Genomic DNA, 17667 nt, shown 5'->3' on the forward strand with positions numbered 1-17667 from the left:
CCACCCAAGAAGCCCTTTCATTTGATGTATATAGATAAATAAACTCATTAATCCCAGGGGGTTGGGTAGGTGAAGAAGCGGAAATTGGACAAATAACTTACCTCTGTGGAGGACTCAGGCAAATCTGAGCAGGTGCAGACGAGCATCCTTCCCCACCACCTCCACTATTCTATCTAGGGAAAAGACCCTGAAGGTTAGGGGAAAGAGAAGCACTTGTCTAGGACGCCTCTTATTTGTAGCTGTTAGGACCGTCTTTGCCATGCTTGGGTGTTTCTCGCTCAACCCATATAGGGTCATCTGACTGACTGGAAGTACACTTGTCGGACTTACATTAGGGCCAAGGGATTTAACAACTTTCTATAGTTAGATATGCTTATCAAAATCTGACAAAATACAAATGATTTTATATCTAATATCAAATGCAAATAAGATTTATCCAGTAGAGAAAATAAGCTCCCAAAATACTATTTATTGCCTGTAACACATTAACCAGTTTTTTACTTATGAGGGATATTGATTGGTAGTTTTTCTCTTGGAATATCTTTTTAAATTTTTGATATCAGGTTATAAAATCAGTGCACAGAAGTTAAGAGCCTTCAGTATACGTAACCAAAAACAGTTTTTCTCCCAAGCTCTGTTACAGGGAGACGTTCTTGTCTCCCCTTGGGGTGAGGTGGGAGGTTGTCTCTCCTTGAATTTCAGGGTACTTGGATTCCCTGTGATCTCAGCTCTATGAAAGATTTACAGGAATTATGACTTTTTATCTGGCTTTCCTCATTGTTAACTAACAGTGATCCTGCTTTATACATTCTCAGAAGAAAGGGGTTTCTCAAAATTAATCTCTAATGTAGCTATTATTGAATTCAGACATTTCATGGGAAAATGAGTCACAATCCAGGGAATAAGCTCTTCCATAGTCCCATTCTCTACTCCATTCACACGATCAGAGCCGAGGTATCCCAGGGCACAGGTCAAGACTGAATAATGCAGACTTGGTGGGGAGGGTGGTTCCTCAGGTGATATCAACATCTGTAGGTTAGGGATGCGATTTCTTGAAAAAAGCTGTGGAAATTCTCATGAAGAAGGTTTGCACAAAGCACTGTGTGAGGAAGAAGTCAATGTCTGAGGGCAGGTAGGCAAGGATAACACCGGGAAGGTATCCAGGGAAGGGCCTCCTAAGAAGTGCTTAACTTGGGAGGTGCGTCTCCTTTGGACTAGAAGAAAAGTCAGATTCAACACACGTGTTCTAGTTATCTCCCTACAAATATAATTCCATGTAGACTACTTATACCAGTAGTTCTCAGCCCGATGTACATATTAAAATTACTTGAGGGCACTTTTATAAAATGCCAATGCCTGGGCCACATCTTAGATCAATTATATTAAAAATTCATTTTTTTCCTAGGCAATGGTAACTTTCTGAAATTTCTCTGATTATTTTAATAGGCATTCAATTTGAGAATTAGTGACCTAGGTGATTTACTATAATCTGGAAAACTCACATAGGCATGGGGTCCAAAAGTAGAGGATACCTGTCTGTACTAAACCCTGATTCAAAGCAGAACCTTGACAGGAAGTAGCTTTACAATAAGATAGTGAGCTCCACGTGCTGGTGAGACAATCAGGGGCCTAGCGTGGAGGAGAAATCTCTGAGGTGGATTATATAATTTGGAGTCAGGTTTGTGACGCTGCAACCAAGAGGCAACTCCTCTAATTTCAAAGAAGATATAACCCTGAAGGAAGAGGAAGAACTGTTACTTGGGTTACATTAACTTGATTAAATACTTGCCATGTTGTCCTAATATTGTTTTTTTCAACTTCTCCACTGCCTGGTACTGATGATGATCCCAGGCCCAGTTAGTGGGGAACTTTTGAAAAGTATAAACAAAGAAGTAACATGGGCAGTTTATTATCTATATGTGTTTTCCTCTCCAAATCAGTAATTTCTTGACAGATTAGACTGTGTCTCATTTTTGTTTGTCCAATGTTTATTAGTGTTGATATACTGATTAGTTAATTAGCTAAGTAATTCTCTTATCTATTCATTCATTAAATTCTTTTATGAAATTATGACATGCCAGGCAGTGTTTTAGGCCTAGAAATAGGATATGGAAGGATGACAGACCAGTCTCTTCCTCATGAAGCTTACACTCTACTAACAGAGATAGCAACTAAACAAATAAACAAATGAAGTAATAAAAATCCAGATAATACATGCGATGAAGAAAATAAAGTAGGATAGGTGGATAGAGAATATACAGAGATGTGTGTAGGAAGAAGCTCCATTTTGAATAAGGTCGTGGGAAGACTTTCTGAAGAGGTAGCATTTGAACAGAGATTTAAATGAGGAGGTATCAGCCATATAAATATCTGGGGAAAGTGGAATAGCAAATGCAAAGAGGAAACAGAAAGGAGAATGCCCCTGCATGAGAATGACCTTAATGTGTTTGGGAATTAGCAAAAAGATCCATGAAGTTGGATCATAGTGAGAGAGAGAGAGAGAGCGAGCTGTATGAAATGAGGTCATAGAGGTATGCAGGGTTGGGTCATATAGAGCTTTGTAGATCTTGGTAAGGAGTTAGGGTTTAGTTATAAATGTACTGAAAACCGTTGGAGATTCCTATACAGAGAAGCAATACATCTAATTTATGTTTTTAAAAGACCACTCTGATTATTGGGTGTAAAGTGGATAACTTCAAGAAAGAATTAAACATTATTATGATGTTCCATTATGAGCATAAATGTCTTGGTTAGGTGAGGTAGATCAAGTATTCCAAGACACAGAATGGAAAAATATTCCATTCAGCCATATCTCTTGGATACCATTATGATCTAAAAAGGACTCAATTAATCTCTTTGAAGGGAAAAGTTCCTCTGAGAGACAATTCCTGTTGGATGATGTCCCATGCTGTTGGCAAGAGTTTATAAAATACGTTTCCTTCAAACTATCTCAGACGTGGTAATCCAGGAGGATTCAAGTACTGCATCTTAATTGCTGTCATCATAAACAGTTGCATCTGGTTGCTGGAGAGCCAGGCACACGAGTCTGTATTCCATACCTATGGTAACTGGAACATCATTTTCTATTATGTTCTATTTTGTTCTGACAGACAAATGATTAATTAGCACAATCAGCATCTCTCCTTGAAAATGGCCATGGATCAGCGTGTTCCCCTCCACCATGTAATTGAATCAGGGCCCACACACCTGTTTCCACTTCCGTTAAACAAACACCTGCCCAATAACCAACACAAAGCAATATTAAATCTCAACCTGCCTTGGGCATAAGTACATCTTTCAATTTGACCTAATCAATGCTGAAAGCCTAGGAAAACACGGGTCTCAGAGAAGACTGCTGCCTGATCTTCACGTGTAATCAGTGTCAGAAGCTCCGGCCCCACTCATGGCTACACTGTAGAGTGATTCAGAGTTTGGCTCTGGAGTTGGACCAACCTAAGATGGTACCTGGTTTTCCAGTTGTGTGACATTGAGTGCTCCACTTAACCCCTGTTAAGTCTCTGTTTCCTCATCTTTAAAATGGGGATAATGATGTTTATTACAAATGTTTGTTGTTTTTCTATAGGTAAATCATGCATGTAAAAGGCTTAGTACAGTATTTAGCACATAGTAACCAACTGTTAGCAAGTTTTACTATAGTAAGATAATGCTAAAAACAATTAGGTTGGAAGATTTCAGTTCTGGTTAAGGTAGGGTAAGGTCGTACCACCCTATTTTTCCCACTGATTACAATTAAATGTCCTGAAAAGAATATGTGAAGCAACTATCTGTGGGCTCTGAAAAGTATATAACAGCAAGTTCACTGGGGAAGAGAATAAAAACCTCAAAGAGAAACACCTATGAGGATGGGTTTCTGCTTCTTCCTGGCATGGATTCCTGGCATAGATTTAAGGGCAGCCTGAATCTTGAAACTGTACAACAGATGCTAACAGAAAATGTTGCAAGAGAAGTCCTTTCCCTTGGGCAAGAAGGAGGAATGGGACCGCAAGGAAAGGAAGATCTTTTACCTCTCTAGTCATACCCTACTTCAGTCATACTCAAGTAATGGAGTGGCATTCTCATGGCAGGGCAACTGCAGCAGCAGTGGAGGTGGCATCCCGGGTAGCAGCTACAGCAGCAGGGGCTCTGCAATGCTCCTTTCTCTTGCAACTTTGCCCTGAGGTAGCTCCAGTTTCAGGAAGTTCATTATAGAACATAGATGCTCCAACCATGGTTTTCTAGGAAGAGCATGAAAAGGAGCCCATAGGAGCCAGAGAATGTGGGGAGGATTCACAAAGAGGAGGGAGCTGAAGAAAGGGATCTTTCAAATCCGTGTATAAAGTACTGGGCTATGATGAGTTGTGCATGCAGAGAGCTTGATCATAAGCAACACAGCATAGCCTTTGAGCACTGAACTACAGTGTAGAACACCACCCAGGTGTCAGACTGAGCCCTGGATGGTACATGCACAGGTAGGCCAGATAGTACAGAAAGGCTTTGAAAACTAAATTGACACTAGAGCCACAGCCTACAGGTGGGTCAGGACTGTGGTCTGAACCTAACTAGGTTGAGTGCCTACTAAAACAAACAAGCAAAAATATTAGCACTCTTCTGAAAATTCTTAATAGATCCCACAGTCTCACAGCATAATATGAAAATGTCCAGGATACAATCCAGAATTACATGACATACAAAGAACTAGGAATATGTTAACAATCTTCAAGTGAAAAGTAATCAACAAATGCAAACCCCAAGATGACCCAGATGTAGAAATTATCAAATACTTTAAAGCACCTCTTATAATAATGATCCATGCAGTAAGGGTAAACACTCTCAAAATGAATGAAAAGATAGACATCCTCAGCAAGAAGTAGAAGGTATGCCAAAAAACCAAGTGGAAAGTTTTGAACTGACAGACACAATAACAAAACTAGAGAGTCCACTAGGGGACCTCAAGAGCAGAACCGAGATGAGGAAAAAGAAAAAGAGTCAATGAGCTTGAAGGTCAATCAATAAAGATTAACCAATCTGGAAAAACCAGAAGAAAAAAAATTGATGAAAAATGAACAGATCTTCAAAGAACTGTGCGACAATTTCAAAAGTTCTTATATACTGTGACTGCAGTCCTGGAAGGAGAGGAAAAAGAAATTGGTACAGAAATATATTTGAAGAAATAATGGCTGAAAAATTTCCAAATTTGGTAAAGGACATATATTTGCAGATGCAAGAAGTTCCACAAACTTCAAATAGGATAACTCAAAGAAAACATGCTCTGACTCGTCATAATCAAAGGGCAAAAACAAAACAAAAGCAAGAAATCTTGAAAAGGTCATACCAGCAGAATGCTGGTAGAAATATGAACATAAAAATAATTCTGGCATCAGCACTATTTATAATAGCCAAGACGTGGAAGCAACCTAAATTAAATATCCACTGACAGACAAATGGACAAAGAATATGTGAGATATATATATATATATGTATATGTATATCTATATACACACACATATACACACAATGGAATACTACTCAGCTGTGAAAAAGAATAAGTAATGCCATTTGCAGTAACATGGATGGATCTAGAGATTATCATATCAAGTGAAGTAAGTCAGACAGAGAAATACAAGTATCATATATCAATTATATGTGGAATCTTAAAAAAATGATACAAATGTACTTATTTACAAACTAGAAATAGACTCACAAACTTAGAAAAAAAAACTATAATCACCAAAGGGGAGACGTTGGTGGGGAAGGATAAATTAGAGGAGCTTGGGATTAAAATATTCACACTACTATATGTAAAATAGATAAACAACAAGAACCTACTTTATAGCACAAAGAACTATATTCAATATCTTGTAATAACTTATAATGGAAAATAATCTGAAAAAAAATATATATGTATATGTATAATTGAATTCCTTTGTTGTACATCTGAAACTAACACAACATTGTAAATCAACCATATTTCAATTAAAAGAAAAACTTAAAAAAATTACAATTCTGGGGAGGTCTCAGACAGAAGTGAGGACTATGCTATTAAAAACTGGAGGAAATTCGATCCTTGTTATAAAGCGGCAAAGAACTTGGCTGAATTGTGTTCTCGTGTTTTGTGGAAGCTAGAAGAACATGCAAGCAATGAAACTGGATGTTAAACTGAGATTTCTAAGCCAAGGGTTGAAGGTGCAGCCTGGTTTCTCCTTACTGCTTATAGTAAAAATGCAAGAGAAGAGACATGAATTGAAGGAATTGTTAAGCAAAAAGGAACCAGACTTCAAGATTTAGGAAATTCTCAGCCCATCCATATTGCAAAAAACGAGAAAGTTTGTTTTGAGAAGAACATGCACCTCAAAACTCTTGCAACCTCTACTCACCACCTAGTTCCAAAGCTGCTCACACTTTTAGGCAATTTGTTACAGCAGCGCCCTTACTTCATGGTGCCTAAATCTGTTTAGTCTGCTTAGGCCACCATGACAAAATACCACAAACAGGGCAGCTTAAACAAGAGAAATTTTTTTTTCAGAGTTCTGGAGGCTAGAAGTCCAAGATCAAGTTGCCATCAGGATTGATGAGGGTCTGCTGAGGATCCTCTTCTTGACTTTTAAATGGTTTCCTTTTTCTCTGTGTCTTCACATGACCTTTTCCATGTGCCCATGGGAAAATAGTGAAGGGTTTCTGGTGTCTCTTACTCTTCTTTTAAAAACATCATTCCTGTTGGATTGGATCCCACCCTTATGATCACGTTTAACCTCAACTACCTCCTTTATAAAATCCTATCTCCAAATACAGTCACACTGGGGGTTAGTGCTTCAAGATACGAATTTTGGGAGACATAAGTCAGTCTATAATGTGTGTCTTTACTCCAAGAGAATGTTATATGATGTAATGGACTATGACTTTGCATAGTTAGATGTATAACTATATCTCACTTTGAGCATAAATGAAGAGAAATCCCTAAACACTGCTTTATACAAAGCAAAGCAGTTCTCTTTAATTTATTTCAATAAGCATTTTTGGAGAAGTGGCTATGAGCAAGATAACATTATCAGAAGTGAAAGATACAAAAGTGAGTAAGATTGAGTTAGAAGTTCTTGCTGTAATTTTAAATGACTTGAATGTTTTACAAAAGGACGCACGAAATATTCTTGCCATCTACAGCTTTTCAGAAAGCAGACCACCCAACCACAAGGAAGGAAACCTATTACCTTTCTAAATTTCAAAGAACATCTCTATTATAATCAAGAGTTTTGAGGAGAAGCAAAAGTATGATTCACTGTTCTACATTTATTCAGATTAAATGGATAATAAGAGAGTTGTTTGCTGAAGCAAAACACAAGCGCATACACATAAAGTGACCAAAAGCCAAACAGAGATCTACTCTACCACTTGCACTACCCAGCTCTGGAGCCTCCACCATGGACAGAAGAAGCAGCAGAGGGGTTGGTGGAGGCTGAGGCAGAGGCTGAGTCTGTATAGAGCAGGTAAGTTGTAAGACTAGACAGGAATGGGAGTCGAACAGGGTAGGGAATCTCCCCCTCAATGCATCAGTGTTAAGCACTCACTAAAACAATGGGAATTTCACAGGGTTCAACAGTTTTCAAGCTTGAGAAAACCGTGTCAGTGGATAATACAAAATAAAAGTAAATTCCATTTTATTCATAGGAATTGCTATCAGAGCAATGCATTTGACAAATGCCTACCTGTCTCCAAAGAAGAGCATAGATGGTGTAAAGTAGAAACATGTAACTTTTTTAAATGAGTAAATACTTGGCTTTGGGGAAAGAAAATGTTGGACACCTATTACAGTTCTTAAGTCTTCGAAGGTACGTACTTGTAAAATATTCCCAAATATTTGTTTTAAAAAGAAAAACATAGATGTCCTGTGACTCTGGTACGTTGTCACTTAGCAAATGAGCAATTATTGAATGATCATGGGAATGAAGAAAATGTAGGGACATTTAGAAGTAGGTGCATTTCTTTCACTTTCATTTTCCTGGTGAATGAAGAGAAGACTGGCTCTGAGTGTAATCTGAGCGGATTACCAGCATTGGACAGCACTGAGTTCTTGAAGTACCCAAAAGGGGCAAGTCTTCAATTTGACTCTAATGAATAGAAATCATTCTTGCTGTGGAAGGCTCCTTCTTGGTGACTGAGGTGATTCAGACAGGGAGGATCTCATAGGGCACTTCTGGTCTATTAGTGTTTGCAAAATTAGACCAGCAGATACTGAGGCTTGGGTTAGAGAAAGCTGCCAACCATATTTTGGTTTCTGTTCACATTTTCTCATTTTCAAGAAAAGCATTTTGACGTCATTTAAAATAATCCATAATCCCTGCAAATTGTGGCTGTTCTTTGTTGTGGAAATTAGATATACAACACACCAGCTCACAATACAACACTCTTCTCAGAAAGAAAATAATTCTATCCTTTGACCTCTGCACAAATGTCTATTTTATTTGACCTGTGTATATCACAGAAACTGATTATTTCTCGACAAAGAAGAAACAGTTATAATAGACCAGATTTTCAAAAAAGTCTTTAGCAGAATCATTTTCTTTTGAAGAAAAGGTAACTCTGACCCTGCAGACAAAAATCTACATTTAAGGGAATACCTGTTAAACAAAACTGAATGGGATTTTGTGGGAATGTTTTTCTGTGGATCGAAAAATGGATTTCCTTGTAAAAGTGATACAGCCTATGCACATGCAGTGGTTCAGAGTAAACTTCAAGGTTTTATCCTTTGTCTCCATCCTGCAACCTAGGCCTTCACTCATGCATAACAAAACCAGGGAAAATATGTGATTTGAGTTTCCAAGTATTGTTTCTCAACTCAATTTTCTCTATTCAAAGATTTGGGCTTTGAATACTGAAATAGTATCTGGATGGAATAAAATTAACACAGGAAGGACCCCCGACCTTTCATGTAGAACAGGTTAAATTGTTACTTGCTAATTTCTAAATTTGAATATGGTCAGATGGTATGATTTTACTTTCTTCTTCTTTTTCATTGAAGCGAAATGACTCCAACCCTGAGCTGAGGTTCACAATGAAAAGGCTTTCTATGTTATTAACTTTCTACTAATACTTTTTGCAAGATCTGTTTTCAAATACAGATTTTCCTGAATATAGTCATCTTGGACAGGCTAACTTCTAAAGAAAGAAAATGTAGGATCTTAGAACTTGAAGATAGCACGATGAGATTCCCCAGAAAATCATTCAGGGACGGCAGTAGTAAGCTAAGAGTTGCTAGGGTGGTAGGCTCCTGAGGAGTCTTTGTAGAGGAAGTCATCTCTTTGCATGAAAGCAACTCAGAACCTGTAATCCACTGCAAGAGTCACATGTGATTAGCATAGTACAGTGCTTTTCACACTTTTCTACAGTAATGAGATCATTTTTTTTTTAAAGGAAAATCTCTGCTAAGGCTAAATAGATTATGCAGACAGAAGCAGGGCTACTTTGGTTGATTTGGACACATCAGTGGGCTCCACATAAACCCAAGGCTTGGCAGAGCCATAATGATGGAGCACTGGCAAAACAGGGAATCAGAGAGTCAACTCAGTCCCTTACTGGTTGCTGGAACTTAGACAATTTATAGTCTTTTTGAGCATGTCTGTGCACATGCATGTGTGAGAGTGTGTGTGTGTGTGTGTGTGTGTATTAATTCTTGCCTCTCAGGATTGTTGTGAAGATAAGTGATAAGGCACATGAAGTGTTTAGCCCAGTACCTTGCAAGTAAATAGATAATAAAAAATTGCCTCTACTTGTATTATCATTATCATCCTAATCATACTGAGCCATACCCAGTACGGAATCCTCCTGGAACCATGCTCCAGGCTTGCTCTAAAGGGCTATATATACATTAACTCTACTGTACAGATGATGACACTAGGCTTAGGGAGGTTAAGTAGTTTATCCAACACACACAGTGGAGTTGGATTTAAGGTTCAAACCCTGGATTTAACTTCAGAGCTTGAGCCCTTAATGCCAGTGTGCAGTTGCTTCTCATGAGTAATGACGTGCAGGACTCAGTGTGTGCCTGTGTAGGTCATTCTCTCCGTATCTCCGCTTCCTCATCATTCAAGTGAGGAATACTTCTCTTAGCAGTGAGGACTGCAAATGAGGGAAGCCTGTCGTGTCACATGCAAAAAAGACTTTAGTAGGAGCAAATGGCAACTTGCATGTCAGTCCCCTTTATGCAGTTTGATCATATGAACTAACCACTGCCAAATCTTCATTTCCATCTGTTTTGTGTGGAAGCAACTCATGTCAAAAACATGTCTGAACCCTGTCAACACACCTGAACACCAAAATGGAGTCTTATTTAGCTTTAACCTATGTTCTCAGGAAAAAATGTTTTCTATGTCTAATGAGCCATTTTGCTGTGGGCTGCTTTTGAGAATAAGAGATTGTCATATAGGTACTTGGCAGGGGACACTGTGTATCACACTGAAATAAAAAGATTGATGCTGGTGGGGGAGGGTATAGCTCAGTGGTAGAGTGCATGCTTCGCATGCATGAGGTCCTGGGTTCAATCCCCAGAGCCGCCATTTAAAATAAATAAACCTAATTACCTCCCTTGCCCCCCAAAAACAAACAGAAAAAAGAAAAAAAATAAAAAGATTGAGGCCGAGTGAGACATGAAGGCAAGTCCTCCAAGGGAAACTATCTTGTAGAGAATAGAAAGTGCTGGACAGGAATTCTGGAAAGAGCTGGGAACTGGGCCTCTAGAGTGAGCGTGTACATTGAGAGGACGGCATGGAGAGAGAAAAACAAGAGAATTAAGGACGGAAGGGGGATGTCCACACCCTGAGGAAGTACAGTCAACAGAGGAACCTGCAGGATGGTCTCAAGGGTAGGAGGGCTCCCATGAAGTCAAAGCGTTTCCAAAAAGCAAGGAGGATGAAGAAGGGAGACAGGCTATGAGATGGGTTCTGGTGATGGGTAGTTTCAAAAGAAATAGCTTTTTGGCTTCCTTGCTGGGAAGTGACCATCACTTGCCCATCTTGTACAAATTATAAAGTGTTACTTTTCCATGAAGCTTCCTGACTGTTCCATTCTTCATGCATGCCCCCTTCTTAGAATTCCTGTAGGACTTGGAGACTCGCAGGCACTCAGCCCTTGTGTACGCCTCCCTGCATTTCACTGGGGTGTGGCCTCTCGAGCCTCCCCAGCAGGTTGGAAGCAACGTGACAGCTCTGCTTCTCCCTCAGGGATTACACCAACTGCCTCCTAGCTGGAGCTCTGCCAGCTGTTAAGTCCTCAGTGGAGAGTCTCCACGAGGCAGTCAGCGTGATTTTTAAATGTAAATCGTATCATACGACAACCCTGTTTAAAACCTACAACGGCCTTCCGTAACACCAGGAAAAACGTTCGGGCTCCGACTCCTGCCCACAGTGATCCCGGGGCCCACCTCTCATACCGCCTCTGCCTCCTCTCCCCCATCACTCGCCCTCTCGGCCTACTCGGCCACTCGGACTATTTCTGTCTCTGAGCCTTTACACTTTCTAGCCCTTCTGCTTTCGATATTCTTTCCCCAGAATTTCCCACGGCTTCCTCTTCCTCACCATCCAGGCCTTACCCAGAGAGCTGCCCTTAGCGAGGCCGACCACTCGGGACAGATGCGGTACGCTTTTCACCTCACATCACCTCCCACGGAATCACCGCGCTGCCCTCACCATGGCCGAGTACTGACGATCTTAGTTACTTCTTGCTGTGGTTTCTCACTCCTCATCCAATTCTGCATGGTAGAAATTCTGTCTTGTTCACAGCTCTGTCTCCAGCACAAGAGGAGGTCTTGGCACCCGTAGGTGCTTCCTCAGTGTGCCTGGCTCGCCGACAGATGCAAGTCTTGTCAACAGTCTGGTACCTCTGGGGCCAGGATCGTCTTTCCACATTCTGCTGTCACTCCCTCAACCAGACCCTCCTGATACGCTGATCTAGATTGGACTCCCTGTTACATTCTCTTTCATACAACCCTGTTATTTCCTTCAAAGCACTTCTACAGTTTTCAAATTTATACCTATTCATGGGTTTACATTTTACCTCCCCCAGTAGACTGTAAGCTTCAGCAGGGTAAAGACTGTACACCAAATATATCTTGAGAGATATATATATCTTGGCTACCACACTGTACGCCAGGCACATAGTAGGTACTCACTTATTCTGTATTGAATGAGTATTAAATTATTCCTCCCACGTTTAACCATAGAGTACAACATTTTAAAAAAACTGATGAAAGATTAATAGATATTTCTCCTTGGGGGAAATCTAGGTATCTTTTCTCTGGCTAGAAGGTGCTCTTACATTTTGTAGGAAGGTCATCAAATCTGCTGTGATCTAGAGGAAGACATCTGTGTCCTTTTCTCCAACTGGACAGTTTAACTGAGAGGTTGGATCTAACTCCGCCAAGCTGGAGGAGACATCCTGCTGCTGCTCCCCAAGGTGGCTGGAGCAACGGCAGCTAAATGGGCCACACCTGAGCAGGGCGTCCGCCGGCCGTCATCGTCATCGGGAGGAACGGCAGCCCCAGCGGCCATGGCAGGGTGGATCTTAGCACCCGAAGTCTGGCCATTCTTTTCTTCTGTCCAGTGACACTGATGCAGATTTGTATAACGTTCAGGTGGTTCCCCGGTAAGAAGCTCAAGCTGCTGAAAGGAAAACAAGAACAAAAAGTGTGGACCACCTACCATATTTACACCAAGCAGGTAACTCAGACTTGTGGGAAAGGTATTGATGGTGGTGAATTCTCTAGAGTGGGATCTGTGAGATGGCGGCAGATTCTGGCAGTGATTTGGCCCAAATTGTCAAAAACTGTGCTTCTTGTCCTCATTTGGAAAATGGGCTAATAATATTTTTCCCTTATATACAGGGCAGAGGAAAAGACTGGCATGGGGATTAAGTGACCTGAGTTCTAATCCTGAATCACTGCCAGCTAGCTGTGTGGCCTTGAGCAAACCTATGTGCCTCTCTGGGCTTCGATTTCTTTATACTTAAAATGAAGGTGTTGGCACCTAATCTTAGAATCTGGACTGACTGCACAAGTGGGTTTCTCACTGAATGCACCCCTGCTACGGTGGGCAGGATCTAGTGAAACGCCACAGCCCACTGCCACGTACCAACTGAACAACGTCTTGGATTTGCTGAGCCCGGTCTCCTAATTGAAACTCTAGCTCCTCCATCTCCTGTCGCAGGGCCTCGCGTAAAGATTGCAGTTGTTCTGCCTCCTCCCTGCAGGTAAACAATATGAAACAACCAAATTTCATAATCTCCTCCCGGTGCAGTCTTCCACTGTCCCTCTCAAAATGCAGGTCACTCCTTTAATAAGTCTTAAAAGAGAATGTCACCTTCCTTATTTGTATCAGGCATAGGTATATTACCCTAGAGTAGGTTTTCTTCCTTTTTTTTTTAAACAACTCTATCGTAGAATAATTTACATACCATAAAGTTTACTTATTTTAAGAGTACAATTCAATGATTTTTAGTAGATTTGCCAAGTGGTTAACTGTCACCACCATTCAGTTTTGGAACACTTCCATCTCACCAGTAAGAAACCTTGTGCCCCTTTACAGTTAATCCCTATTCCTATCCCCAACCCGTAGGCAATGACTTATCTGCTTTTGGGACATACACTTTTAATCTATGTGCGAATAGTGCCCATTTTCAAAACTCTAACAACCGCCAGTATTTGCATTTGCATGAGCCCCATTCACAGGGATTAGAGATATCCTGCTGGCTAGCCCCCTCTTCCCAGCTGTTGCCCATTTTCTGACCTCAAATAGCCCTGGCCTTGAAGAGTAAGGGTTGTTATATAGCAAATGGCTCTCACAGACTCCCACTGAGACAGCAAGAACAAGAACATGAAAGCGAAGGAAAAGCTGGTCAATTTCTCATTAGCCCTGCTCCCCGGTGCTCATCTGTCCTGCCCTGATTACCTTTCCTTGCTCCAGGTGTGCGGGCTGGTGCTTACTTTTATGGCTCTCTTAGATAATTACCTTTCCTCCTCTGACATGTCCCTGGAAAAGAGTGCCTGTTGTCCTCTCAGGTGCTGCTCAATTTCTTCTAAATGCTCCCGGAAACTCTGGCATACCGTCTTCATTGTCTCCATCTCGTGGACTGTGCACTGAGAACAATGAGAGAGAGCTGAGAAGGAAGTCCTTTCTGATTCACTGCGAGAGTGCACCACAGAGGCACCTGCTTTCCCACCTGGGCTTACCTGTTTGCAATGAAGCTCTGCTGCTACCGTGTGGGGAAGAGGATAGGGAAAGCCCAGCCTTTGGCTTCTCCAAGCAACTAGAGGCGGTACGTGGCTGGGACAAGAGGGCAGTGATTGTCAGATGACCCTTATGTCCCAGAGACAGGAAGGGAGTCTGGAAGATGATGTAAGTGGTGCAAGGATGTAGACAGGAGAGGAGGGGGGAAGGGTCAGAATAGCATGGATTTGTGTTTACAGAAGTTGAGTCTTAGTGAATCTTGTTTAACTTTGATGCTGAGTACTGCCTCACTTTGAATCTCAATGATTTTGAACACATCTGTTCAGATGCTGTGCATCTGATTAAAGAAAGTCGGCTGAGAATATTTTTTATTAGTCTTAGCTCTGCATAACCACAGCCTCCGGTGGTTGAATACGCAGGATCAGCCCCACCCAGCTAACAAGCCCATTCAGAGTGAGGCAGGCGTAGATTAGGCATCCCATCCTTCCAAGGACTGGTACCCAGAATTGAACTGTTTGTCCTCCCAGTCCTGCTGCCCATTGCCCCAGATGTGACTCGCTCTGTAAATCTTACTTTGTCTGTATGACAGTGCCCTTGCCTTGATTTCCTTATGTAAACATCTTCTTGCAGCCACTGAGCCCAGTTTATTTGTCAGGTACTCTGCTGATTTGCTGAGTTCTTACCAGCTAGTCTCTTTGTTTTCCAGCCCAGGTTGCATCATGCTTTGAATAGATTGATGATCTAGAACTCCCAAATTGCTACCTGACTGAGTGACACTAATGCTAGCTGGACCCTAATGCTGTCTCTACCAGGCCTACCAGTCTGCACCCTCTCCCTTATTAGTGCAGAGGCTGCCAGTTGCCTACTCACTATGTCTCCCTCTTTTGTTCATATTAACAGAACTCTAGTATCTGAGGGGCATCAGTATGTCTAACTTAAAAACTACCTTCCCGGTATCCCTTATAGATAGGGTGGCAAAGAGACTGAAGTGGAGACTGTATTGTTGGGCTTCTGGGAAGCTCTTTAAAGGAACCTGATTGCAATGGCAGGCCTCTTTTAACCTTATCTTCTTCCTCCTCCTTCCATAGAGACCAATCCCCGTTTCTAGGAAGTCCCAGATTTCTTATCCTTCTCCCCAAAACCACATGGCCAGGATCTTGGCAGCCTGATGGCTATTCTTACTGGGATTGTCATAATGGAAATACTGTCCTAAGAGTGATATTTCAGTGTTGAAAACTCTCCATCATTTTCCTCGAGAGTCTGGTTTTGATTCTGTCCTCTCACTTTTATACAGGAGTAACATTTCGCATAGCAAAACTCTTCGATTACTTTTGCTTTAGCACGAGTGCTTTTGAATCAGTTAGAGGAGTGTTTGAAGGTTATTGATGTCGGCAAGATTGCTTGAAAGGCGGCTACAATTATGGCTGTTAAAACCAGAAAGTATTTTAGGGACCATGGAGGACTTCTTTTTATAGATGTGTTCTGACACAAACAGTTAACTAACTTGTCTGAGGTCAAAAATGGTAGATTTCAAACCCAACTCTCCTGACTTCTTTCTTTTCTTCTCAAGATCTAGCTTGTGGTCACAGGGGGACTACAATGTTGCTGGTCACACAGAGAAGTTATCTGTCCCTTAGGAGTGAGCCAACTGAGTGGTCCTAGTAGGTTCTTACAAGATGACCACGTTCCAGGGACAGTGAGGCCAGGCCTGTGGAAATATGTTGTTCAAATAGGCTGAACGTTGTAAACATCGAATATTACGCTTTATCTAGATATTCTGGGGGTAACCTTTTGTGACTGAAAGGCATGGGGGCTGGGATTTAGGAAGAATTGATGGTGTGCTCCCCATGAAAGGAGTGATGTGGAAGATTCTGAGATGCTGCCATCTCCTGGTCATTTGGAAACACTAAAAATACATTTCAGCTCTAGAGTAGTTTTGGAAAAAAGGAAACCTTAGGCAAGAAAAAAAAAAAAGGACTGTTCTACTATTCTGAACTTTTTTTTTTCCAATATAAGGGCTAGATTATAACTCAAAATACAATGCAAGCTCTACTCTACTGACCCAGGCTGCCCATTAAAATAAACTTTAACTTCAACAGTAACAGCAACAGTATTGACCCTTCACTTTTGAATTGGCTCATATTAGTTTTTAAAATTTGTATGATTTTTCTTTTCTTTAAATATAAGTCACAAACATTATAGAATAATCTAATATCCAAAACTCTTATTTCAGATGCATCTCATTTTCTCTTCTGGAAAGATTTTTTTTTGAATTAACAAATGATTGTGAAGAATTCACTTATATATAAGAATTTCATCATTATCAAGAAGCCGTTCTCTTAGGTAACCCACAAGACCAAAAAAGTCGCATTTGCCAATCAGTCAGTGTTTCTCTGCACTGTCACATACTTCTGTGTAAGGGGGTGAAGTGGGGGTGGTTTTCTGAGTCTTTTACCTAAACTTGCTTTTAGTTTCAGCACCTGCTTGAAACTTCCACTGACACGTAAGAGATGGTATCTATCTCTGCCTCTAATCTTCACTGGGTCCAAGACCTATTTTCTAGGTAATTTTTTATAAATAATTTCTCTAACCCTAGCTAGCACCCGACATCTAACTTAGGCCCATTTTTATCCACAGTATTTTTCAGGCTTTACAAACCCAGGCTCACTCACCATGGGTGCTTTTTCTCTTTGTTCTTGGGTTTGTTCTTTAGTTTAAGTCACCTCCTCTTGTGACTGAATGCAATCCCTTATTTTTACTTGCTTTTCTGCATGCGTGTGTGTGTGTGTCTGTGTGTGTGCACCTGCATACCAGTGCATATATACACTTCCATGTATGTGGGTTTTGATTATTTGAGAGTATGTGTGTGGTTCTTGGATCTAGATAAAGAGAAATGCATCATCACCTAATAAAATCCTACAGAGTATGTGTTTCAGCAGGTGTCTAACGCCAAATCAATTTGACATAAAAGTAGTATTTTGGGGTATAATGATAAATTCTTAGAGGAGAGAAGACTACGGCAATATGAGACAAGGTATTAGAAGACATGGATGGTGGTATGTATGCTCACTCGAACTCCTACTCATTTAAAACCTACATACAAGTGTGAAGATGGCCATTGTGCTTAATGGGCCACAAAACCTCTGTATTTTCCGCGTATGTGCTGATATGATATAGCGTCAAATCAAGAGGAACTTCTATTTCCAGTTGCCAGATCTCTCCACACAGCTGGGGTACTCAGGCCAAGGCCTCCTCATGACACCAGGGAGGAGGAAGGGGGAGAGCTCTGCTCTACGTGCAGGGGCACTCACCCCTAGAGCTGGCCCAGGTTTAATCTTCTGTCCCTGTTCTAAGCAGTGACCTTTTACAGCTGCTAGATCCAGTCCTTACCTTGTACCTGGCTCTGGGTTCCTGCACCTGAGTTTCCCCAGCAGCATCTCTCGCTCTTTCCAGTCTA

General features: G+C 41.1%; 1 protein-coding gene and 1 non-coding gene across 5 annotated transcripts in view; one reads left to right on the plus strand and one right to left on the minus strand.

Annotated features, from left to right (window-relative positions):
* Window positions 1–463: 463 nt before the first annotated feature.
* Window positions 464–17667, minus strand: part of ITPRID1 (ITPR interacting domain containing 1) — a 175299-nt gene continuing 158095 nt past the window's right edge. For 2 of the 4 annotated variants that reach the window (XM_006201868.4, XM_072964741.1), the window contains 3 exons: window positions 13992–14119; window positions 13116–13227; window positions 12147–12647 (listed from right to left, as the gene is read on the minus strand). In XM_006201868.4, the coding sequence (XP_006201930.2) occupies window positions 12396–12647; window positions 13116–13227; window positions 13992–14119 (492 nt within the window). In that variant the 3' untranslated portion in view covers window positions 12147–12395. Of the gene's footprint in view, window positions 1215–12146; window positions 12648–13115; window positions 13228–13991; window positions 14120–17667 lie in introns of those variants that run through there. The other 2 variants (XR_012074380.1, XM_072964742.1) reach the window with 2 other exon arrangements.
* Window positions 10475–10547, plus strand: TRNAA-CGC (transfer RNA alanine (anticodon CGC)). The gene has a single exon. It is a non-coding gene; the product is annotated as a tRNA-Ala (tRNA).

Source organism: Vicugna pacos, chromosome 7 (assembly GCF_048564905.1).
Source record: "Vicugna pacos chromosome 7, VicPac4, whole genome shotgun sequence".
Classification (NCBI taxonomy): Eukaryota; Metazoa; Chordata; class Mammalia; order Artiodactyla; family Camelidae; genus Vicugna; species Vicugna pacos.